This window comes from Schistocerca americana, chromosome 7 (assembly GCF_021461395.2).
Source record: "Schistocerca americana isolate TAMUIC-IGC-003095 chromosome 7, iqSchAmer2.1, whole genome shotgun sequence".
Taxonomy (NCBI): domain Eukaryota; kingdom Metazoa; phylum Arthropoda; class Insecta; order Orthoptera; family Acrididae; genus Schistocerca; species Schistocerca americana.
The window spans coordinates 227237224-227262473 of record NC_060125.1 but is presented as its reverse complement, the minus strand read 5'-3'; the positions used below and the strand labels follow the sequence as shown (position 1 = coordinate 227262473).

The 25250-nt window shown below is 39.7% G+C and overlaps 1 protein-coding gene across 5 annotated transcripts in view; it reads right to left on the bottom strand.

The window, feature by feature from the left end:
• Positions 1-16286: 16286 nt before the first annotated feature.
• LOC124622161 (glycine receptor subunit alpha-3) overlaps positions 16287-25250 on the bottom strand; it is a 588708-nt gene continuing 579744 nt past the window's right edge. Inside the window, exon 10 of one of the 5 annotated variants that reach the window (XM_047147805.1) lies at positions 16287-17167. In XM_047147805.1, coding sequence (XP_047003761.1) covers positions 17148-17167 — 20 coding nt within the window. In that variant the 3' untranslated portion in view covers positions 16287-17147. The remainder of the gene's footprint in view (positions 17168-25250) is intronic. The other 4 variants (XM_047147803.1, XM_047147804.1, XM_047147802.1 and 1 more) reach the window with 4 other exon arrangements.

Below are 25250 nucleotides of genomic sequence, written 5' to 3'. Positions count from 1 at the left end.
GTTGGTAGGAGAGTGCATAGGGCAAGTCTTGCAGCAGTGACAGTCACAGAGGTAGGAGCCATAGGGTAGAGATATGGGTACAGAAGGAGCATAGAGTCTGACAAGAATATTGTGGACATTTGGAGCGCAACAGAAAGCTATTCTAGGTGTCGTGGGCAAAATTTCAGACAGAATGGACCTCATTTCAGGGCATATTTTAGGAAGTTATGGCCCTGTTGAAGTAGCTGACTAACACATTCCAGAACAGGATAATACTGGGTCACCAATGGTGTGCCCCGAAGCTGCTTTTTGGAGGGATCAGCAGTACCAGGATTGGATGCAATGGCCTGGGAAATCTGCTTCTTAACTAGGCTGGTGGGGCAATTATGTAACGTGATACCACATACTTATACGTTTGTGACTATTACAGCGCCATCTATCACAAAGCGAAAAAAGTGGTCCAACTAAAATATTCATATTTCTTTACATATAATTATGTGCAGCGAAGGCTAAGGTGAGAATAGTGGTGTATTGCTGTAAAGAGTTTGCATCTGAACAAATATGTTTGCCTCGGTTGCCAAGGCTGTATGGGAGGGAACATTTGATATGGAAAGGATGGCAACAGACAAAATGTAAATACTGTTGTTTGTTGGTAGGCTTTATGTGGACAGAACTGTGTAGCTGGCCTTCATTGAGTACAGATCAGTATCAAGGAAAGTGGCATGAGTTTCAGAAAAGGACCATGTGAAATTTAATTTGGAGAAGGTAGTCAGAGTTTCCAGGAATTTTAGCAGGTGAGCCTTACCATGAGTCCATAAGGTAAATATGTCATCAATGTATCTAAACCAAGCCAGGGGGTCAAAATTTACGGATCCTAGGAAAACCACCTCCAAGTGACCCATGAAAGGGTTGCCATAGGAAGGAGCCATCCTGGTTCCCATGGCGGTACCCGTGATGCGTTTGTATGTCTGCCCCTCAAGGTGAAGTAATTGTTGGCAAGTATAAAGTTGATTAAGGCGAGTAGAAGGATTTCATAGGTTTGGAATTAGGTGGGCGCTGACAGAGGAAATGTTCAGCAGCAGACAGGCCACGTACATGGGGGATGTGGGTAAAGAGCGAGGTAGCATCAATGATGACAACCAAGGTGTGTGTTGGGAGTGGAATGGGCACAGATTTCAGATGATCTAGGAAATGTTTGGTATCTTTAATGTAGGAAGGGAGTATTTGTTCTATGGGCTGCAGATGTTGATCATCTAAGGCAGATATTCTTTGGTGGGCACTTTAAAGCCAGAGGCAATAGGACAGCCAAGATGATTGGGTTTGTGGATCTTAGGAAGAAGGTAAAATGTTGGTGTGCGTGTTTTGGATGGGATGAGAAGTTCTATGGATTGAGGTATTAGTCCTTGTGAGGGGCCTGAGGTTTTAAGGAGGGACTGCAGGTCAGATTGAATTACAGGGATGGGATCTTGATGGCATATGCTGTATATAGAGGTGTCAGACAACTGGCATAGACCTTCACTAACATACTCCTTTCGATCAAGTACTGCAGTGGTAGATCCTTTGTCTGCTGGGAGGATAATAATGGAGTCATCAGCTTTTAGGGAATGCAGAGCCTGGAGTTCTGCCGAGGACAGATTAGGGACCTGAGCAAGGGTTGTGAAGTAATGCTGGATGTGAGGAATTCTTGGAAGGCTTGTAATGGATGATTTTGAGGTAGTGGTGGTGGATCAAGTTGGGATTGGGGTCTGAATTGTTCAAGACAGGGTTCAATGTCAGGTTCGCTGTTGGAAAGGTTTTGGGATTTGGTTGCAAAGTGTTATTTCCAATGGATATTAAATGTGAAGGAAAGTAGGTCTTCATCAAAGCAGCATGATCAAATACAGATTTGGGGCGGAAAGTGAGGCCCTTGGATAGTTACAGAGGTTGTCGTTGCAGTTTGAAGTTGGCTTGGCAGATGATACCATTCAAGGAAACATGAGAGGCAGATAGCTGTAAGATTTTGTAGAAGGAGAGAAGTCTGGTAGAGTGGAAATTGGCTGATGAGGCATATTGGACACAGATCAGCCAGGTAAGAGCAAGAGATTTCTGTATTTGGAACTGAAAAGGAGCCTGGTGTAGGGTAGGATTGCACCCAGAAACAGGGACTTTCAATGTTAGGTTTCTTTGAGTAACTCAAGAAACAAGCAGGTTTCAAGAAAAACGCTTTGCCCGTACATCTTTTCTAGTACTGATTTCCATGCTCTTGGACAGGTCCATTTTTATTTGCATATAACATTTCAATTGTTATTTACAAATTTTCAGTCTACAATTTATGATGGTTCATTACACAGGATGGCATTCTCCCAAACATCTTTCACCAATTTATTCGCAAACTTGACAGATGTTTTCTTTCCCACCATCCCCTTACCTTTTTTATATGTAATTCTTCACGTTTTTGTACATTTGCTTTTCGGCAAACCGTACTGACTGACTTTTGTTGCCCTCATTCTCATATGAATTTTTCTAATTTTTCTGACTTTTTTCCTTGATTTTCTTCCGTTTTTCTGTCTTTTCCGCCCTGTGCTTATTTAATTATTTGCCATTCCCACGATTTCTAACTCTCCATGCTGCCCTCTCTTGCCATGATGAATCTCATCTCATCTTACATCCATTCTTTTTGAAAACATGCTTTTGCACTATTGAAATCTGCTTGCCCCTTGGAGATGCTCCAAAAGGCCTAACATTGAATGTCTCTGTTTCTGGATGCAATGCTACCCTACACCTGGCTATTTTACGGTTCCAAATACAGCAGCCTCTTGCTCTTACCCACCTAATATGTGACCTGTATGTCTCATCATCCAATTTCCACTCTACCAGACTTCTATCCTTCTACAAAATTCTACAGTTATCTGCCTCTCATGTTTCCTTGAATGGTATCATCCACCAAGCCAACTTAAAGTGCAACAACACGCCAGACTTGACCTCAGAAAGCAGTTCCAGCTTCTCCTAAACTACCTGAAAAGTGGTGTTTCCCTTCCTGTCCCTCTGCAGCTCCCTAAACAACCACACCATCAGCCACCACTCCTCTCCTACAGACCGAGCTTGGCCAACCTCCTTAACATCTCACAGCCTTCACCACTGCCTCCCAGACCAAGAATAACCCATAATCCGAAGAACCAGTCACAGCAGTACAATGCCCTTAACTGCTCATTTTTTTATTTTATTTACATGTCAAGTTCCATAGAAACAAAAAGGAGCAAATCTCCAAGGTCATGGAACACGTCAATACACACAATTACAAGTTAAAAGTAATAACACATGAAAATAAAATATTTATGAACCCAAAAAAAGTCAGTCCATAAGTTTAAGTAAATGCAATCAACAATACAACAAGAATCAGCTTAATTTTTCAAGGAACTCCTCAACAGAATAGAAGGATTGACCCATGAGGAAACTAGTTTCAATTTGAAAGTGCATGGATTAATACTAAGATTTTTGAATTTGATTGGTAGCTTATTGAAAATGGTTGCAGCAGTATACTGCACACCTTTCTGCACAAGAGTTAAGGAAGTCCGATCCAAATGCAGGTTTGATTTCTTCTGAGTATTAACCGAGTGAAAGCTGCTTATTCTTGGGAATAAGCTAATATTGTTAACAAGATATGACTTTAAGAAATATATACATTGAGAGACCAATGTCAAAATACCCAGATTCATCTAAAGCACCTTCCCCTCGTGAATTACCTATATTATTTAAGGGTCTCTGTTTCAGCCCCAAACCTGCATTTGATCATGTTGCTATGGTGAAGGACCTACTTTCCTTCACGTGTAATATCCATTGGAAATATCACTTTCCAACCCAATCCCAAAACCTTTCCAACAGCAGACCTGACATTGAACTCTGCCTTGAACAATTCAGACCATGATCCCAACTTGATCCACCACCACTACCTCAAAATCGTCCCTTACAAGCCTTCCAAGAATTCTTCACATCCAGCATTACTTCACAACCCTTCCTCAGGTCCCTCCAATATGACCCTAATCTGACCTCTGCAGAGCCCCAGGCACTGCATCCCATAAAAGCTGATGACTCCATCATCATCCTCCCAGCAGATGAAGGATCTACCACTGCTGTACTTGACTGAAAGGAGTATGTCTGCCATAAGTATCCCACCCCTGTGATTCAAACTGACCTGTCGTCCCTCCTTAAAACCTCAGGCCTCTCATAAGGCTAACACCTCAATCGATAGAACTTCTCATCCCACCCAAACCTCGCACTCCCACCTTTTACCTTCTTCTTAAGATCCACAAACCCAATCATCCTGGTCGTCCTACAGTTTCTAGCTTCAAAGCACTCACCAAAGTACATCTGCCTTAGCTGATCAACACCTGCAACCCATAGTACAAAGACTTCCCTCCTACATCAAAGATACCAACCATTTCCTAGATCATCTGAAATCTGTGCCCGTCCCACTCCCACCACACACCTTGCTTGTCACCACTGATGCCACCTCCCTCTATACCAACATCCTCCACATACATAGTCTGTCTACTGCTGAACATTTCCTCAGTCAGGGGCCACCTAATTCCAGACCTATGGCATCCTTCCTATTCACACTAATCAACTTTATACTTAGCAACAACTACTTCACCTTTTTGGGGCAGACATACAAACAGATGATGGGTATGGCCATGAGAACGGGGATGGCTCCTTCCTATGCCAACCCTTTCATGGGTAGCTTGGAGGAGGCTTTCCTGGCACCCATAAATATTTAGCCCCTGGTGTGGTTTAGATACACTGATGACATATTTACTGAGTTGCTAAAAAGTCCTGGAATCTCTGAATATCTTCTCCCAATTACATTTCACATGGTACTACTCCGAATCCCATGCCACTTCCCTTGATGTCGATCTCATCCTGATCAAAAGCCAGCTACACACTTCTGTTCACATTAAACCTACCAAAAAACAACAGTACTTACGTATTGTCTGTTGCCATCCTTTCCATGTCAAATGTTCCCTCCCATTCATCATTGGTATACGAGACAAACATATTTATTTGGATGCAGACTCTTTACAGCAGTACACCCCCATTCTCACCTCAGCCTTCACTGCACATAATTGAACCTCCAGCCTAGTTAAGAAGCAGATTTCCTGGGCCATCACTCCATCCTGGTACTGCTGATCCCCCCAAAAAGCAACTTCAGAGCACACCATTGGTGACTCAGTATTAGCCTCGTCTGTAATGTGTTAATCAGCTACTTTGATAGGGCCATGACTTTCTAAAATCATGCCCTGATATGAGATCCATTCTGTCTGAAATTTTGCCCACCATACCTAGAATAGCTTTCAAATGGCTCAAATGACTCTGAGCACTATGGGACTTAACTTCCGAGGTCAACAGACCCCTACAACTTAGAACTACTTAAACCTAGCTAACCTACAGACATCGCACACATCCATACCTGAGGCAGGATTCGAACCTGCGACCATAGCGGTCGTGCGGTTCCAGATTGTAGCGCCTAGAATCGCTCGGCCACCCCGGCCGGCGAATAGAGTTCCATCACCCTCCAAATCTTCACAATATTCTTGTCAGTCCCTATGCTCCTTCTGCACCCATCTCCCTGCCCTATGGCTCCTACCCTGTGTCTGTCCCTGTTGCAAGACTTGCCCTATGCACCCTCCTGCACCTTAACAGCCATGTAACTGGCAAAACTTATACTATAAAAGGGAAAAACACCTGCAAAACGACACATCATATACTAGCTGTTATGTAAACACTGTTCAGCCTTCTACATTATACAACTACCACAAAATTATCAATTAGGATGAATGGACATAGACAGAGGGTGTACGAGGTTTGTCCAGAAAATACATATAAAAGTAGAATAATGTCTTTATGTTACAAGTTGCAGTCACCGCCAGGTGGGACTACTGCTGTAATCAATCCCATCAACACTCAGTTCGAGTCAGAGCACTCTGCTTGAAGGTGGGAGTGTGCAGCAGCTTGTTGACAGTTACCCTTTTTCACCTGCCATCGGCATGGAGCTCTCTCTGATTGAGGAACAGCGCGTCAACATCAAGTTTCTTGCAAAGCTAGGCAAGAATGGCCGTGAGATTTTTGAGTGTTTGAAACAGGTTTATGGAGACAATTCTCTGAAGGAACCAACTGTGAACAAGTGGTTAAAAAGGTTCCGGGATGGCTGAGAAGAAGTGAACGATGACCCTCGCCCAGGATGCCCATCGACAGCGAGTTCTGATGCAAATGTTGAACGAATTCGGCTTGTGTCCTTAAAGACCATAGATTGACAGTCAGAATGATTGCTGATGAGCTGTCAATCCCCAAAATAATTGTTCACAAAATCCTGGCACAAAAACTTGAAATGAAGAAATTGTGTGAGAAAATCGTACCGAAGCTCTTGACGCCAGAACAGAAAGCAAAGAGGGTTGAGTGCTGGGAGGATTGGTTGGAAGCAGAAGAACGAGGGGACTTTCTCAACCGAGTCATCACTGGAGACGAGTCCTGGTTTTACCAATTCGATGTGGAGCTCAAATCTCAAAGCAAGGAATGGAAACTAGCAGGAGAACCGAGAACAAAAAAGTTGCGAAAATCAAGGTCCAATGTGAAGACAATGTTGATTGTTTTCTTTGATTCTAGGGGCATTGTTCACAAGGAATTTGTCCCTCCCTGCCAGAGAGTGAACGGAAATTTTTATGTTGAAGCTCTGACACGTCTCAGAGCTCGTGTGGCCCGAGTTCAACCAGAGTTGGCAAAAGGGGGCAGGTGGATCCTTCATCATGACAATGCGCCCACTCACACATCGCTCATTGTGCGTGAGTTTTTGGCCCGAAGCTCAATCACCGTGACAGACCACCTGCCTTATTCACCCGATTTAGCCCCGTGTGACTTCTTCATGTTCCCAAAATGCAAAATGGTGCTTTGTGGGTGGCACTTGGGAGATGTGGAAGCCATCAAGGTGGAAATGACACGGCAACTGAACAACATCACAACTGAAGACTTTCAGCAATGTTATCAACAGTGGAAACGGCATTGGCAGAAGTGTATCGCGTCTCAGGGAGAGTACTTTGAAGGAGACCATATTGTAATACCTGAATAATTGTAAAATAAAGTTATTATTCAACTTTTATATGTATTTTCCAGACAAACCTCGTATACTAGCAACTGACAATATCCTGTTGCCGAGCATGCTCTACAAAATGGCATTCGTGACCACGGAGCCTGTTTCACCACACATGCCATCTGGGTTCTTCCCCCAAACACCGGTTTTTCAGTACTCCACAGGTGGGATCTAGCACTACAATATCCTTGGTTCTCGCCACCCACCTGCCTTTAATTTATGTTGATTTCTTCCTTCTCAGTGTTCTCCTCTGTAACTACTCTTTGCTTCACTCCATTTTAGTTTTCTACACTTTTCATTGTCTTTCCTGTCTATTTTTCACCGCCCCTACCTCCCACCTCAATTACGTACAATGCACTTAGCTTTTCACTCTTATTAACTCATGTTGTATGTTTAATCAGTAATCTCTGTCTGCATATTACCCTATCTTCCACCTTTAAGCTGTCAGGTTTTCAAATCTCATCTGATACAGTCCCCAACAATCAATCTTCTCTCCTCATCCCGTATAGTAAGCCTCCCCTGAACCACAGTTCTGGGTAATTTTTGTCAAATGTACCCCTTTTCCTAGACCTTTCCAGTCCTTTTCCTTCACCGCTCTTCCTTTCCCTTCAACTCTTCTACCTCAAGAAGGAGCCTCTGTTGTTAATTATAACTGTCTTGTATGTGTATGTTCTGCTGCCGCTTGGTGAGTAGATTTTTTTTTTTTTTTTATCTATCCAATTCATTAAGTTCAAGTACATATCAACTTAGCCCACCTGGTTAGCCATGTGGTCTAATGCACTGCTTTCCAAGGGGGAAGGTGTGCCGGTCCCCGGCACGAATCCGCCCGGCGGATTAGTGTCAAGTTCCGGTGTGCCGGCCAGTCTGTGGATGGTTTTTAAGGCAGTTTTCCATCTGTCTTGGCGAATGCAGGTTGGCTCCCCTTATTCCGCCTCAGTTACACTATGTCGGTAATTGCTGCGCAAACACTGTCTCCACATACGCGTACACCATAATTACTCTATCATGCAAACATTTGGGGTTACACATGTCTGGTGTGAGATGTTCCCGGGGCTACACTTGTCTGGTGTGAGATGTTCCTGGGGGCCGAACAGCACAGTAACTCTGCATTCAGTGTGGGATGGAGGTGGAGAGAGTGGACTCCTGTAGCCTGTTGTGGGGTTGTGAACCACTGAAGGCTATGGTGGCGACGGAGCCTCTCCGTCATTTCTAGGTCCCCAGTTCAATACAATACAATACAATGTATCAACTTATATCAATGTGGCAGACATTTTAACCAAAGGTCTCAGTGATATTAAAACTGACAGATTCAGAGACATGTTAGAATTAAAATAAGTATTATTTCCTGTTGGACAACCTACCAGTTAAGTTCTTATATTTAATACTGGAATTTAGCAGTGTTAAACTATTAAGTTATTCTCTTATGATGTCCTAAGAGCTTGTATTGCAATACTGTTTGATTAATGCAGTGACTATCATTTGAATTCAGTGCCATTTGCAGAGCACTCGAAAATCTAGGGATTTCCAGCTTATGATTCTCTTTTCTGTGTGTGCACTTTGGCGCATCGTAGTAGTTCACACCAGAACATCTCAATGTAGAGACAATAATGTGATGGTAGTGCTGTACCATACATTGTAAGTGTGTGTTTATCTGCAATATAGTTTTAACGGTGACAATGATATGTGTGTTATAATTCAATCACCTATCCTCATCCACTCCAATTAAAATTACTATAGTATGCAGATATCTCCAATTTGCTCCATAATCATCCAAAAATTCTGTCCAGCTCATCATTGATAGTAAGAGAATAACACAATACAGTAATTCACTGATTTCCTGAACAAAATTGTAATCTGTAAATACTAATGACTTTATAAAGAAAGCAGAGCTATGAGCTGTGAGAGAGGACGGAACATTTTATCTCATATCGACAGAGAATAAATAAAACAAATGGGCATAAAATAGAAATAAAAGCTTTATGTATTCCATTTTTATGTGCATACATGCAACTTTGTATGTAATACAGACTACAATCTATAATTTCATTTTAACAAAGACAGATATGAAATAAGGCAATAACTATAATTTTATATAAATTAGAAGTATTCTTCATATAAAGATAGAGGAATATTTTTAATGCGTTCTTTTCAGTCATCCGTCATTAACAGAATGACTTGGTCCTTCAAAACTACCTTCGCATAATTTTTTAGATGTCTAACAGAATTTTAAAAAACTGATGTCTGATCACCACATAGTTCATTTTTAGATTATCACAGTATTATCATGTTCCCTTTCCTGTACAGGTTTTCTTTCTTTCAAATGAGGCTGAACATATTTTTATATTTCTTGATGCACAGTAGTACCAGATTAGAAGAAAAATTTCTCTATGGCTTTGTTAAATATCAGCAGTAGACACAAATATATTGTGTAAAGAGTGTGTACCTTCTATAGCACATTGGTCCCATTGTATATGTTAACTCATTGGCATCGGCAGAAGACAGTCTTGTTAGTATCTATGTAAGCTTAGGTTATTTAGTTAAGATAACCCAAAAGTGTGGTTTTTCATGAGATTAAGAATCACCGTGTGATATTGGGTTTCTTGCTGTATGATTTCATTTAGTGTGCACATCATTTCAGAAGCTCCCTTTTATTCCATGGCAGTGTTATGTTTTAAGATGTTACATACACTGAGAAAAATTATGAAACCATAAATTTCAAAATATTTTATTACTATGTATCTGTGATAGCTATTCAGTTATCCAGTAAATAAATCTATCAGGATGGCTGTGTTAGTCTGTTACATAGACATAAAGAATATCCCTATTCACATACCATCTTTAATCACCTTATTGTCCACAGGACATTAAGCCCCTACATTCCTTTCATCCTTCTGTCCAAATCAAGCACGTGTAATATGATTATTTCCACATGAATTAAAACCGATCAAATAATAAAAAATATGAAACAGAGTCTGCTTAAGTTCCTTTTAACACCTCATGAATTAAACATCTGTGCACAAGTAAACAGTTTCTTCTATAGTTTGTGTTCAGTGCAGTTCTGAATAAGTGTGAATTTTAAAAAAATCTAAAAAACTAAATAATACACTTCTGATAATATTTGTGGAAATAAAGGAGAAACAGCTTATTTGCCAACAAATCAGAAAATGCCGTTGGGGGTTAGATTCAATTGGAATGACCAAAGTAAAGTATTTCTCTCTTGTATAATACTGCAGTTTAATTAAACAATGTTTGCAACTTTGCGTAACAGTTCTCTGTGTTGTTAGTATGAAATATACAATCCTCAGTGCAGGCCATTAGTGACTGTAAAACTTTCAGTATTTTGAATGGCTTCTGTTCATGTCTTTTCTAGTATGTAAGGAACAATGTTTTTAGCAGCATCAACATCATGTGCTGCAATTAGACAACACACTGTTTTGTTACTGGATCCCATTTCTATGAAGGAATTGTTAGTGCTGAGAAATTAACAAGACAAGGCAAAACAGGTGTTAATATAACATTAAAACTGTTTGTAACACAATCGCTTAACAAACAGAAAAAAATACGTGCTTGCTTTATTTCTATACAGCACAAGTCAAAATGGTCTTTACATTGTAGGAATGATATAGTAATTTACAGAGTTAACTCACAGAATCAGTAGATTGTCATTTTGTAGCAAACAGCCTCCGCTTTGAATCACTTAGTGCATCGGTACGCCATTCCATCGCCAGGAGTGTCAGTGTAGTGCACATTTAAAATTGCTTCTTTCTGTGGAAGGGAGCACGCTCACTGTGTGTTTTGGTTTCACGAAACAAACTCTGCAACAACTGTTCAGTGTAAATTTCACATGAAATACACTAGAGTACCTCCAAGCAGGCCTACAATTTACTCTTGGCACAAGAACTTTGTTGGGACAAGTTGTTCACTACGATGTGATAAATCACCAGGTCGCCAGCATGTTGAGAATTATGTTGAACAGGTTAGGGAGAGCTTTGTCTGCAGTCCACAAAAATCAACGCAATGTTCATCTCACAAGACTGGCATTCGACAAAAGGCTGTTTGGAAAAATGGTACACCACCTCTTTCCGTCATAGAAGTTTGAGGTTTCCTTGCTAATTGCTTCCCAGATCAGTGGGTTGACCATGAAGGGCCAATGGCATGGCGACCTCGCTCCACAGACTTGACACCATTGGATTTCTTTCTCTGGGGTTTCATTAAAGACCGTGTGTATGTTCCTCGGTTACCAAACAATTGAGCTGACCTAAAACATGGAATCTACACTGTCTTTGCACAAGTTACACCCAATTTGCTGCAATGAGTGTGGGAAGAAACTGACTACCCATGGGATGTGTTTTCTGCATCACAAATGATTGTCACATCAAACCAAAATGACACTTGACACTTCTATGTGAAACTTGAGGTTGTTTGCTACAAAATGACACCTATCTCAATAAATTTTTGTTTCGTTTCAAAGTTGTAAAGTCCTTTTTGAATCACCCTGTTTTTCAGACAATTTTTTTTCCATCTTCTTTTCTTGTCTTTGTCTTCATGTAATACCACTGTATTCTTTGAGTTGTCTCACAGTACAACCATTGTACAGAATGTACTTTAATAGGACCAAATAAAAATCATATCAAGTCAGTTCAGCTAATTAGTCCCAACAGAATCGAATTTAGGTGAAATCATAGTAAATGTAACATTGAGATTTGCAGATGAAGTAGCATGCTTTACACTTCTTTAGTTTCTAGATTATAGATCCTATATTTTAGTTGTTTAGAGATAAAATACCAAAAGGACATCACACACACACACACACACACACACACACACACACACACACACAGAGACAGAGAGAGAGAGAGAGAGAGAGAGAGAGAGAGAAATGCAAAATAAGTTATGCCCTCATAACCAAGGTGAAAGTATAAGGAGAAAGGGGACTTCTTATTTTACGTACAAGAATAGGATGAGCTGGAAGCTAGTTATGAAATGCTACAAGCAAGATCTGAAAACTAGAGAATGTAGAAGTTGTAGCAATGACAATTGATGAGCAACAGGGAAGGATAAATGAAGCAGGAAAGAAGTACACATATGTATGAACAGGTAAAAAGAGACAGAGAGAGAAGTTTGGGAAATGAAAAGAGGAAAAGGAGAATAGAAAAGGATATTTCACCATCCATCTTTCTCCTCCTCTTTTTTTCCTTCAAGTTTAATCATCAAGTGTTCTTTCTTTCCCTTGCACTGACTGCATCTCCAGCTTCTGTTATCCTCTTTTCTATTGGACTTCCAGTTTAATGTTCATTGTTTACTTTTTACCACCTCTATCAATATTTATTTCTTCTGTGCTTCTTGTCCCAATTTATCTGCCCTTATTTCCCATTTATTTTATTTTCTCAAAAAGGAAATGAAGGTATTTTTCAACTGGGAACTAGGATCTGCAACAAAAACAATGACCTCTTCATTTTGAGAAGCAGCAGTAACCTCCTACATTGTGTTTCACTTGACATGAAATTTCTAGAAGAGCAGAAGCCCATTAGATAATCTCTTGTCTTCATATTTTATAGCTCTGTCATTACTGACCCAAAATTTTTCCCAAAATTAATAAACTAATATCCACTGAAGTATCATTTTATTTTCAGAGGGCAAATGAATATAACTGTGAAATTTTAGAAAAAAGAGTTTTTATATGGATGAACCAATTTTATTTCACTGAAGAGTGTAGAAGCAGTTATTGAGAGACTGTGATTGTTTCAAGAGACATAGTGCTTAAGAGAAGAGAAGAGAAGAGAGGAGGAGAAGAAGAAGGAGGAGGAGGAGGAGGAGAGATGATAAGAGAAGTTGACAGGAGTTGAGGGAAGGAGACACAAGAGAGAAGGAAGGAAATTTGGGTTTCAGCATCCTGTCGACAATGGGGTCATTAGAGATGGAGCACAAGCTTGGGTTGTTTTCAAGGATGGGGAAGGAAACTGGCCATACCCTTTAAAGGGCACCATCCCAGCATTTGCCTGGGGTGATTTAGAGAAATCAAAGAAAACCTAAATCTGAATGTTTTGACACAGATTCGAACTATCGTCCTGCCAAATGTGAGTCCACTGCATCACCCCACTTGGTTAGAAGAGAAGAGGAGAAGGCAGAAGAGAAGAGCAAAATGAAGCAACCTCCAACTTTTCATTTTCCCTTCTAATGTTTTCTACTTATTTTTTATCACTTCTGTCAATGTTAGTCTTTTCTAAATGTCTTGTCCGACTTTACCTTCCCTTATTTACCATTTATTGACTACCTTGTCAATCACTAATAACTTCGCACATTTTATATCTTATGTAGTGCACTATCGTATCAAATCTATCCTTTCCTTTGTATTGCAATATGCCTCTCCTTCATTTACTATTCGTTGGGAAGACACTTTTCATCTATACTGTTTTATTAAGTTACCCAGGCCAGGTGAAGTTCTATATGTTTACCATAGTGCAAAATTCTTTTATGTCTATTTGTATTACTGGCAATCATCTGACACCTTTTGGTCTGAAAGGCAGCATTTTACAAAACCTAGTACTGCTTGCTAATACTCCACTCATTGTCTGGCACTAGCAGATTTAAAACTATATGGGTACTTAAATTTCTGATTTTTCTTCCATTGTTCTAATTATTACTATCATAATCTCTTTCAAATTACACTCTCCTGCTATTTAAATAGCTAGGTGAGGGAACTATTACTGAAAAGATACTGCTGATATCTTCGTGAAAACAAAATGAGAAATTTTTCAACAGAGATGTAGGATATACAAGAAAAACCACGACGTTTTCATTTTGAGAAGCAAAATTGACCTCCTACATAATGCCTCACTTGACAAGAAGTTTGTAGCAATACAGAAGCACATCAGAATGTCTCCTTCCTTCATATTTGGTTTCTCTGTTGTTACTTATTCAAGATTTTTTCCAAAATTAAAGACAACCATTATCAACTGAAACATTATTCCTTTTGGAGAGTTAACAAAAATAAATGTGAAACTTCATGTAGTACGATTTTTAAGCAGATAATTTAATTTGACTTCAGCGAAGGGTGTTGGAGCAGTAACTGAGAGACTGTGAATTTGGTTATGAGTGTCTCAAGAAATATGGGGCAGAACTATGAGAATCCATAATATAATAAAGGAAAGCTAATATCTTGTTTGCACATTAATTTCATAAATGTGCAATGTCTTAAGTTGAATATGAGATGATAGATGTGCTCATTCTTTCATCTCTGTAACAAAAGTGAGGGGCTTTTAGGTAATGCAATAATGGACTAAGCTAGTAAGGCAAGAAAATACATTACTGTAAGAAAGAATGATATTACACACAGGTGGCAAATCAAAATAAAATTGTATAATGTTGCATACTATTATTAACAGTAGTATACAAAATTAAGAACATTAAGTTTTCATAGGGGGATGCATCAACAAGAAGTGGTCATAATATAGTCAAACAATGGAAAATACAGGATGGAAAGTAACAGTATTATGAAAAGGATAGTTGCTACTCACGATATAGCAGAGATGCTGAGTCGCAGACAGGCACAACAAAAAGCCTGTCACAAAATAAGCTTTGGGCCAACAAGGCCTTTGTCAAAAGTAGTGCGCGCAACTCACACACACATAACCACAGTCTGTGACAGCTGAAGTCAGTGTGGTTTCAGCTGCCACAGACTGTGGTGATGTGTGCATGTGAGTTGCACTTGCATGTGTGTCTGTCGTCTATTTTTGGCAAAGGCTTTGTTGGCTGAAAGCTTATTTTGTAACAGTCTTTTTGTTATACCTATCTGCTACTCAGCATCTCCACTATATGGTGAGTAGCAACTATCCTTTTCATAATATTGTCAGAATAAAGTCGAATTTACTGTGTGGGTGAGATTGTGCCCTGCATATTAAATTAAGAGTTAACAGAACCATTCAAAATACAAATGTCCATTCAGTGCTAGAGACTGCCTAGTCTGCTAATTTGAGAATTGAAAACATGAGAAAGAAGCACATACACAAAAGTGAAGAAGGAAAAACTAAAAAGTGGAAGTGAAAGATTACCTCTCTCAGGTAAAGGGCTTATGGCAACTACTTGAGAACTGTGATTTCGAATACAAGATCTGGGATCTTTTAGTTAATGGCATCTGTGGAATTATTTTGAGATACATTAGGAGGTGCTGTCTAACTCCCTTCCCTACTTCCTCGATATCAATTTCTCCATTCCATATTCGTTATACATGATGTAACTTTTTGATATCACCAGTATCGAGATACTATACTAAAGCCTGAAGATCAATTTAAGGTCTGCAAGATTCATACATGCACAAAGCAAAATACTATATTCAAGATGTTTGTCATAATGGTCTAACGTAGGCTGTTCTAGCTCAAATGCCAGCCGGCAGGCAGCTGGGTGGACACGGGTATAGGTGGGCACGAGCCTGCAAACAGCTGATGCTCTGGTTGTCCAGCAGCCAGGCCATAGCCTAAACGATACTAATTCACTGGTAGAATGCATAGAGACATTGGTAGCCATGCATGTACCGAATGTGTGCACAAATGGGCCATGTAGTAGGTAACCTGTATCAGTTACGTGTGCTCGCAGCAAGCTGTGGGGCACCCAGGTGCCTGTGTCCTATGGGGTACATTGGAACCACCTAATCTAACAGATATGCACGTTTTTCACTGTGACATATGTAATCCAGCAGATGTGTTCAGTAACCAGAAGAATGAGTTAACACTTTTAACAGAATGTTCTTAAACCGGAAAGTGAAGGTGAAACATTTCTTGGTAAAGTGATAACTAGAGAAAAAAACTGGCTTCCACTAATATAGTCATATTTGTTAATCAAAACATGAACAGAACTATAAGGAAAATTTGAATGAATGTCTGTGTTTTATGCAACACAATTTTCTTCTTTTTCTGATCCCTCACTGATTAGTGTAATATGCACTGCAAATTTCTGACACGACAAATCAAGGGGTAAAATTTCTAAAGGCATTAAGAAAGGCATTCTATGTTATATTGTACTTATTGATCCTGCACACCAACAGTTCACTTCTTCCAACAACAGAATGTGAGAACTTTGCACAGAAACTACAATATTAGTTCATCTCCACCTACCTCGTAATCCTGACAATGGATTATTTTTTATTGTTTCTTACACTTGATGAAACACTCAAAAAAACAACAGTTTAACACAATTGAAAGCATAATATAACTCTGGCTGAGTCTTGAAGATCTGTTTAAGGACTGTTTTCTGAAGTGGGAGGACATATGTTGCTATATAATCTAACATTTTCCTTGTAAAATCAGTCATACAATCTTTTAAACAAACCTAATTTTGTAGGTCATTCATCCAGATGTTGTTTAAGCAGACACAGACATTATGATAATAAATAAAATTCCAAGGAACATGCCACCAGCTCTCAGAAAATTTGAGTTCCAAAGTGGTGGTTATTGTAATGATGCTATCATATTACATGTTTTATGTTATAATATTACATGTTTTCATAGTCTTTTGCTTCTTATCTATATACTAGAAGAGACTGCAAGACAAATCTCACTCACAATCTTTAAAAATGCATATCACAGGAACACTTTGATTTTATATAGAGTGCAACACTTTTCAGCTATATTCTCATCTCAAACATTTTCTGAACAGTAACCAAAGAGATTTCTTTATTCACACCACTGTAGAACAACCATAATTTGAACATAGGCTTGAAAGATCAGTAATTTAGAGCTACAATTATTTACATTGATTAAAGGCACAATATTCACTACTTATCACATTATTTTAATCCTCATAATCTGGCTTATCACTCTGATAAAACATCTTTCAGTATCACAGCCAGTGACACATTGCAGTGTGCTCTTTAGACATTCATGTCTGTGCAGAAAGGGCTACAAGCCTTTCCTCCAGTTGACTTTTTCAATAAACTCTGAAATAGTGAAAGAATCTTGTCATCACTGAGTGTTAAGACTTCTTCAGCAGCAATATGGGCCAGTAGAAAACAACAAACAGCAGGAAGAATGCTGGAAATATTGTACGTGAATGCCTATCAATCTCTCTCCACAGTACCTGAAAAATATGAATGTATATTAGTGATTATGTTTGTTTGTGGTTGATGTAACTGATACAGAGAATCATCTACTGCTGTTACTATTTTCTTGTATTGTAGTGAGATATTTTAAGAAAATTTAGGGCATCATATAATGTTTTCCTGGTTAGATTCAATACTGAAATTGACAGTCCTTCCATATTTCTTTAAAATTCACTTATTTAAGATGTGACAAAGTTAGTACTTTAAGATCTTCTTAATTTGAACCAGAAATGTTTCATTTCCCATAACAAACATGTAAGTACCAGTCAATTTAATGTGGTTACTCTAAATCAAATCCACAGTCGTCCATGTGATATGTTGATGGCTAATGTTACAACAAATGTTTTGATTTAACTAATGGTACATGGTGAATTTCTAACAATTATAATGAAAAACATTTCTATGGCCTACATTCTGTAAAACAATGCTAATGGAATAAGAAATTATAGATTTACTTGGTGTGTCAGATATGGGTACAGTTTTAAGCTTTTCATGAAATAGTCTATCATCTTCACCAGGAACAACTTATTGTCATGCCAACAGCAGCAATCATGACAGTTAGTTGTCCTTGATTAAGGAAACAGACTATTTCATCAAAATGTCAAAACCATTCCCAGATCTGATGCGTCAAGTAAACTAAGAATATTTTATACAAGGATGTCGCCCGAGAAACTTTGATCTCACTGCTAACTGAAAATGCTTTATTGTAATGTGTACATAAATTATATCAATGTGTGCAAGTCAACTAGTGTAATTTATCACTAGGAATTTATAAGTGGTGTTCAAAAAGAAATGAGCCGGAGTCTGGAATGCACAAACCAGTGACAGGAGGGTATTATCGTGGCGTGTGTAATGAGGTGAGGTTGCCACCAGAGTGTGGAAGTTCACAGCCTGTCATTAGAGGGCACACATGCACATCACATGAATATATAGAGCTAGCAGCAGCATGCATCAATCATCAAACGCTGTCAGTCGCATTGCAAACAGTGACATGGAGGTGTCAAAAGAAGAGCAAAGAGGTGTTGTTCGTTTTATGACAATGGAAGGAGTAGGAGGAACAGACATTCAACGACAAATGTCACAAGTGTACGGTGAACACTGCATGACCCTTTCAAGGGTCAAGGTGTGGCACAAGCGCTTCAGGGAAGGATGGGTGTTGTTAGCACGGTCTGGAGCACCGCACTGCATGAGCGATGACATTGTCCAGCTGGTGGATACACTCATTACCCAGGACCATCGAGTGACAGTGAAAGCCATAGCTGCCCTGGTTGGATTGAGTGTCGGAAGTGTTCACACTATCATGAAAGAACAACTGCACATGTGCAAAGTGTGAGCCCAATGGGTGCCCCACAGGGATCAACCACACCAGGAAGCATGTTGACTCTGCTCGGGAAGGGAATGTGTTCCTGGCAAGAGTGGTGGCTGGATACGAGTCATGGTATCATCACTTTGAACGAGAATCAAAAGGACAAGGTCTCCAGTGGAAGCATCCAGGGTCACCACCATCAAAAGCAGCCAAGGCCATCCACACGAGTGCAGGAAAGGTTATGCTGACGTTCTTCTTTGACCAAGACGGCCCCCTTCTGATTCACTTCCTGGAGCATGGGACAACAGTGAATGCCCAGCGTAACTTGCAAACCTTGGCCACCCCTTGCCAAGCGATCAAATCAAGGCAACCAGGCAATCTCGCCTGTGGGGTCATTCTGCTCCACGACAAAGCAAAGCCTCATACGGCCAAAGCAGTCATGGCACTCCTGCATAAATTCAAACGAGATGTTCTCGGCCACCCTCCATATAGTCCGGACCTCTCTTCCTGTGATTATGCCATTTTTGGTCCCCTTAAAAAGGCTCTGAGGGGCAAATGATTCACCTCGGACGATGATGTCCAGCAGTACATGTGGAACTGGTTAACATCACAGCCCCGGGAATTTTATGAGACAGCCATTCATCACCTTGTGTCTCAGTGGGACAAGTGTCACAACAGCCAGGGTCAATACTTCTAACATGCAGATACTGGTTTCTGTAATTATGCCTCTGGCTCATTTCTTTTTGAACGCTCCTTATACAGGGTGGTCCATTGATAGTGACCGAGCCAAATATCTCGCGAAATAAGCATCAAACGAAAAAACTACAAAGAACAAAACTCGTCTAGCTTGAAGGGGGAAACCAGATGGCACTATGGTTGGCCTGCTATATTACATATTCGTGTAGTATGTAAAGAAATATGAATGTTTTAGTTGGACCACTTTTTTCGCTTTGTGATAGATAGCGCTGTAATAGTCACAAACGTATAACTACGTGGTACCACGTAACATTCCGCCAGTGCGGACGGTATTTTCGTGATACATTACCCGTGTGAAAGTGGACCGTTTACCAACTGTGGAAAAGGTCGATATCATGTTGATGTATGGCTATTGTGATCAAAATGCCCAACGGGCGTGTGCTATGTATGCTGCTCGGTATCCTGGACGACATAATCAAAGTGTCCGAACCGTTCGCCGGATAGTTACATTATTGAAGGAAACAGGAAGTGTTGATCCACATGTGAAACGTCAACCACAACGTGCAACAAATGATGATGCCCAAGTAGGTGTTTTAGCTGCTGTCACAGCTGATCTGCACATCAGTAGCATACAAATTGCGCGAAAGATGGGAATCTCAAAAACGTTGGTGTTGAGAATGCTACATCAACATCGACTGCACCCGTACCATATTTCTATGCACCAGGAATTGCATGGCGATGACTTTGAACGTCGTGTACAGTTCTGCCACTGGGCACAAGAGAAATTGCGGGATGATGACAGATATTTTGCACGCGTTCTACTTAGCGATGAAGCATCATTCACCAACTGCGGTAACGTAAACCGGCATAATATGCTCTATTGGGCAACGGAAAATCCACAATGGTTGCGACACATGGAACACAGTGACTTTGGCAGGTTAATGTATGGGTGGCTTTATGGGAGGAAGGATAATTGGCCCCTATTTTATCGATGGCAATCTAAATGGTGCAATGTATGTTGATTTCCCACATAATGTTCTACCGATGTTACTACAAGATGTTTCATTGCATGACAGAATGGCGATGTACTTCCAACATGATGGATGTCTGGCACATAGCTCGCATGCTGTTGAAGCAGTATTGAATAGCATATTTCATGACAGGTGGATTGGTCATCAAAGCACCATACCATGGCCCACACGTTCACCGGATCTGATGTCCCCGGATTTCTTTCTGTGGGGAAAGTTGAAGGGTATTTGCTTTCGTGATCCACCGACAACGCCTGACAACATGTGTCAGCGCATTGTCAATGCATATGGGAACATTACAGAAGGCGAACTACTCACTGTTGAGAGGAATGTCGTTACTCGTATTGCCAAATGCATTGAGGTTGACGGACATGATTTTGAGCATTTATTGCATTAATGTGGTATTTAGAGGTAACCACGCTATTACAGCATGCATTCTCAGAAATGATAAGTTCACAAAGGTACATGTATCACATCGGAACAATCGAAATAAAATATTCAAACGTACCTACATTCTGTATTTTAATTTAAAAAACCTACCTGTTACCAACTGTTCATCTAAAACTGTGAGCCATGTGTTTGTGACTATTACAGCGCCATCTATCACAAAGCGAAAAAAGTGGTCCAACTAAAACATTCATATTTCTTTACGTGCTACACGAATACGTAATAAAATTGGGGGTTCCTATTTAAATAAAACGCAGTTGATTTCCATTTGACCTATGGCAGCGCCATCTAGTTTGCCAACCATAGTGCCAACTGGTTTCCCCCTTCAAGCCAGACAAGTTTTGTTCTTTGTAGTTTTTAGTTTGACTCTTATTTCGTGAGATATTTGGCCCAGTCACGATCAATGGACCACCCTGTATATAACAAATACTAATACAAAACTGCAATAGTAAGAAAGAAAAAGAAACAGAAACAAGTAAAAAATAAATGTGTGTAATTGGAGGTAACCATTTCTAGATATTGCCTCTCCCTCCCTCTTCTTCCTGAATCTGGAGTAAAGATATTTTATTAATTACAGAACTTCATACACTTCTGGAAGTGATTTCCCATTGTTCCACTAAACCTCTAATTTATCCAATTATTCTTCTAGTGTGACATGTCTTGAACCTGACCAACACATATATACAAGAAATCTTCAATTTTAGAATCCCCCCCCGCCCCACCTCTCCCCACTGGACAAATCTTTGCAGATGCCCAAGACCGTGCCCTATAACGAACTTGACAGTCATGAAAACTGAGGGAAGGGGCAGTGTGCTGAAGAAAATCATGTGTGCCAGCATCAATTAAAACACTCAAGTCCAGTCTGTAATTCTTAAAATCTGGTTATCAATTGTAGGATTACAATTAAGTGCACCAAATGGATATGAACTGGAAACTAATTACTGTTGAACTGGAAACTAATTACTGCAGAACAAATATAAAAGGTGTAGCTCTTTCTGTTGACAAAAAATTGAAACTAAGTTACAAAGTTATAACTTTAAATGATCTTTGTATAGAAGCAAACTTTGAGTCTGCAGTGGTGTTGTTCCCAAAACTAGAAATAATTGTTGTCTCTACATCATCTTCCAAACTACAATAAAAACTTGTTTGTAAAAACTCTTGAAGAACCAATAAAACTGTAACATAGGAGTAAAAACTGCAAAGTGTTAATGTTTGGTGACATTAATATAGACATTACGTATCAAAGTGAGACAATAAGCTACTTATTAAATACATCAACTTCATTCAATTTATACCGTATAAATGACTATCCTACCAGATTTACAGCATGCATGGATAACGTAATATGCAGCTTTCAATTACACAGAATGCAATCAAATACTACTGATCTAGCTATCTCAGCTCATGAAGGGCTGTGGTATAGACTATCTCTAAATAATAAATAAAATAAAATAGAAAGAAACATTCCACATGGGAAAAATATATTAAAAACAGAGATTCCATGACTTACCAAACGGGAAAGCGCTGGTAGATAGGCACAATAAAAAACACACAAACACACACACAAAATTTCAAGCTTTCGCAACCCCCGGTTGATTCGTCAGGAAAGAGGGAAGGAGAGGGAAAGATGAAAGGATGTGGGTTTTAAGGGAGAGGGTAAGGAGTCATTCCAATCCCGAGAGCGGAAAGACTTACCTTAGGGGGGAAAAAGGACAGGTATACACTCGCACACACACACATATCCATCCACACATATACAGACACAAGCAGACATATTTAAAGACAAAGCCCAAACTCTTTGTCTTTAAATATGTCTGCTTGTGTCTGTATATGTGTGGATGGATATGTGTGTGTGAGCGAGTGTATACCTGTCCTTTTTTCCCCCTAAGGTAAGTCTTTCCGCTCCCGGGATTGGAATGACTCCTTACCCTCTCCCTTAAAACCCACATCCTTTCATCTTTCCCTCTCCTTCCCTCTTTCCTGACGAAGCAACCGGGGGTTGCGAAAGCTCGAAATTTTGTGTGTGTGTTTGTGTGTTTTTTATTGTGCCTATCTACCAGCGCTTTCCCGTTTGGTTAATAAATTAAATAGCTGTTCCACTGAAAGTGGAAGACTAATCTGAGTCATTAATCATCACAAATTAAATCAGCAACTAAAAATTCACCCAAACAGGCTATGAAGGCACAACGGTACTGACTGGCCACTGTGTCATCATCAGCTAAAAAGAAAATTAAACTTTATAAACTGGACTATAGCAATCTTGCAGGATATGAAAGCAAATGAGTCAGCAACTGCATTAAAAAGACACTAATGGAAACCTTTAGTGAAATCTGTCCTACATATTACAAGATTCACTGCAAATAGAAACCATCTACTAAATCTAAACGCATATGGAACTGGTATACACCACAACTAAGCAATAAGAATCATGACACTCCTGTGCTATTATATGTTAAACAACAGTATAGCTTATAATGAAATGTTCACAACAGTAACAAGGCATTATAAATAAGAAATCAAGTTAGATAAATGTGACTCAAATGATGAACGTATTCTTAATGCAGAAAACTGACACAAGGCAGCTTGGGAAGTCAATAAAACAGAGATAAATTGTCAAGAGAAAACCAGTGTTATAACTGCACCACCAGATACATTAAACACACATTTTAACAAACCCCTCTCAGGCATCAAGGTAGAGGAATATGTGAACAAATACATAGCTCTACTGCAAACTAAAAACAATAATACAAAAGGTAGTCTTAGCTCAACTAATGAAACTAGTAGACAAGTCGATGAAACAATAGATAACACACAACCTGCGAACTTCAGTTTGTTATGGAATCTTGGACTTTATCACCAAACAAATAAAAAAAAAAGAAATTTTAATACCACCAACAGATATTGTAAACAAGATATTAGATGGAGATGACTGCCCAGAATGCTTGAAAATCTCTATAATTAGGCCTGAAAAAAAGTTGAAAGAAGAACTGCAAGGAAAATACTGGGACCTATAAGTAACAGTGATGGTGAATACAAACTAAGATCAGAGAGCTCTATTTGTAAATATAAAAGCTACCTGATGTAATAGGGAAAAGAAGACTGCAGTTTTATGCACACACACACACACACACAAAATAACAGACTAACCAACCATATCTTCAACATACTAAACGGTTACAATACCAAACCTACATGGTTCACTGAAATTGACAAACAATTTGAAAAATTGGAATTAGAATGAATACTGGAGTGGGGTGGAGCCAGGAAGAAAAGGAATGACACTTTCAAAGGATGAAAAATGTCTGGGAGCAACAAAAATTAAATGCAAAGAAGAGGAAACAAATGCTGATTTCTCATACCATTCATAGCGATTGCTCAAAGAAGTAAGTAATAAATCTGTTTATAAAAAGTGAAAACCACATCACCAGACAATTACCGATCCATTCCCACTTGTCTCAATAATGTCTGAGGTAATCTTGTATTGTATGCAACAACAGCTTAGCCAGCATTTTCAACACAGTTTACTCATTTTTGCACAGTACGGTTTCTGTCTGGCCTCTCTACTATTAAAACAGTTGAAAGCATTACAGCAAAAGTGTATAACTGCTTTGAGAATAAGTCAGTCAGTTCTGCAACAGTACTTGCCCCAGTAAAACCTTTGACCCAGTCCCCATAACGTGCCAATTAAAAAGGTAGGTCACTGTGGAATAAGAGAGAATGCTTGTAACTTACTAAAATCCCACATGAGTAACAGGAAGCAGCTTGTATGTCTAGTCAATTGAAAATCAGATTGTCTACCAGTCATAAAAGGAATGCCTCACAGCTCAATTTTGGGCCATTTTTATTTTATACTGTATATTTGAATGACCAGACCACAGTATTACTGTGGAAATCTGTGTTCTACATGGATGATACTATACCAACTGCATATGGCAGCAGGATAGAGGAACTACAACCATATATAGTCACACTAATACGAGGGCAGTTCAATAAGTAATGCAACACATTTTTTTTCTCGGCCAATTTTGGTTGAAAAAAACCGGAAATTTCTTGTGGAATATTTTCAAACATTCCCGCTTCATCTCGTATAGTTTCATTGACTTCTGACAGGTGGCAGCGCTGTACGGAGCTGTTAAAATGGCGTCTGTAACGGATGTGCGTTGCAAACAACGGGCAGTGATCAAGTTTCTTTTGGCGGAAAACCAGGGCATCTCAGATATTCATAGGCACTTGCAGAATGTCTACGGTGATCTGGCAGTGGACAAAAGCACGGTGAGTCGTTGGGCAAAGCGTGTGTCATCATCACCGCAAGGTCAAGCAAGACTGTCTGATCTCCCGCGTGCGGGCCGGCCGTGCACAGCTGTGACTCCTGCAATGGCGGAGCGTGCGAACACACTCGTTCGAGATGATCGACGGATCACCATCAAACAACTCAGTGCTCAACTTGACATCTCTGTTGGTAGTGATGTCACAATTGTTCACCAGTTGGGATATTCAAAGGTTTGTTCCTGCTGGGTCCCTCGTTGTCTAACCGAACACCATAAAGGGCAAAGGAGAACCATCTGTGCGGAATTGCTTGCTCGT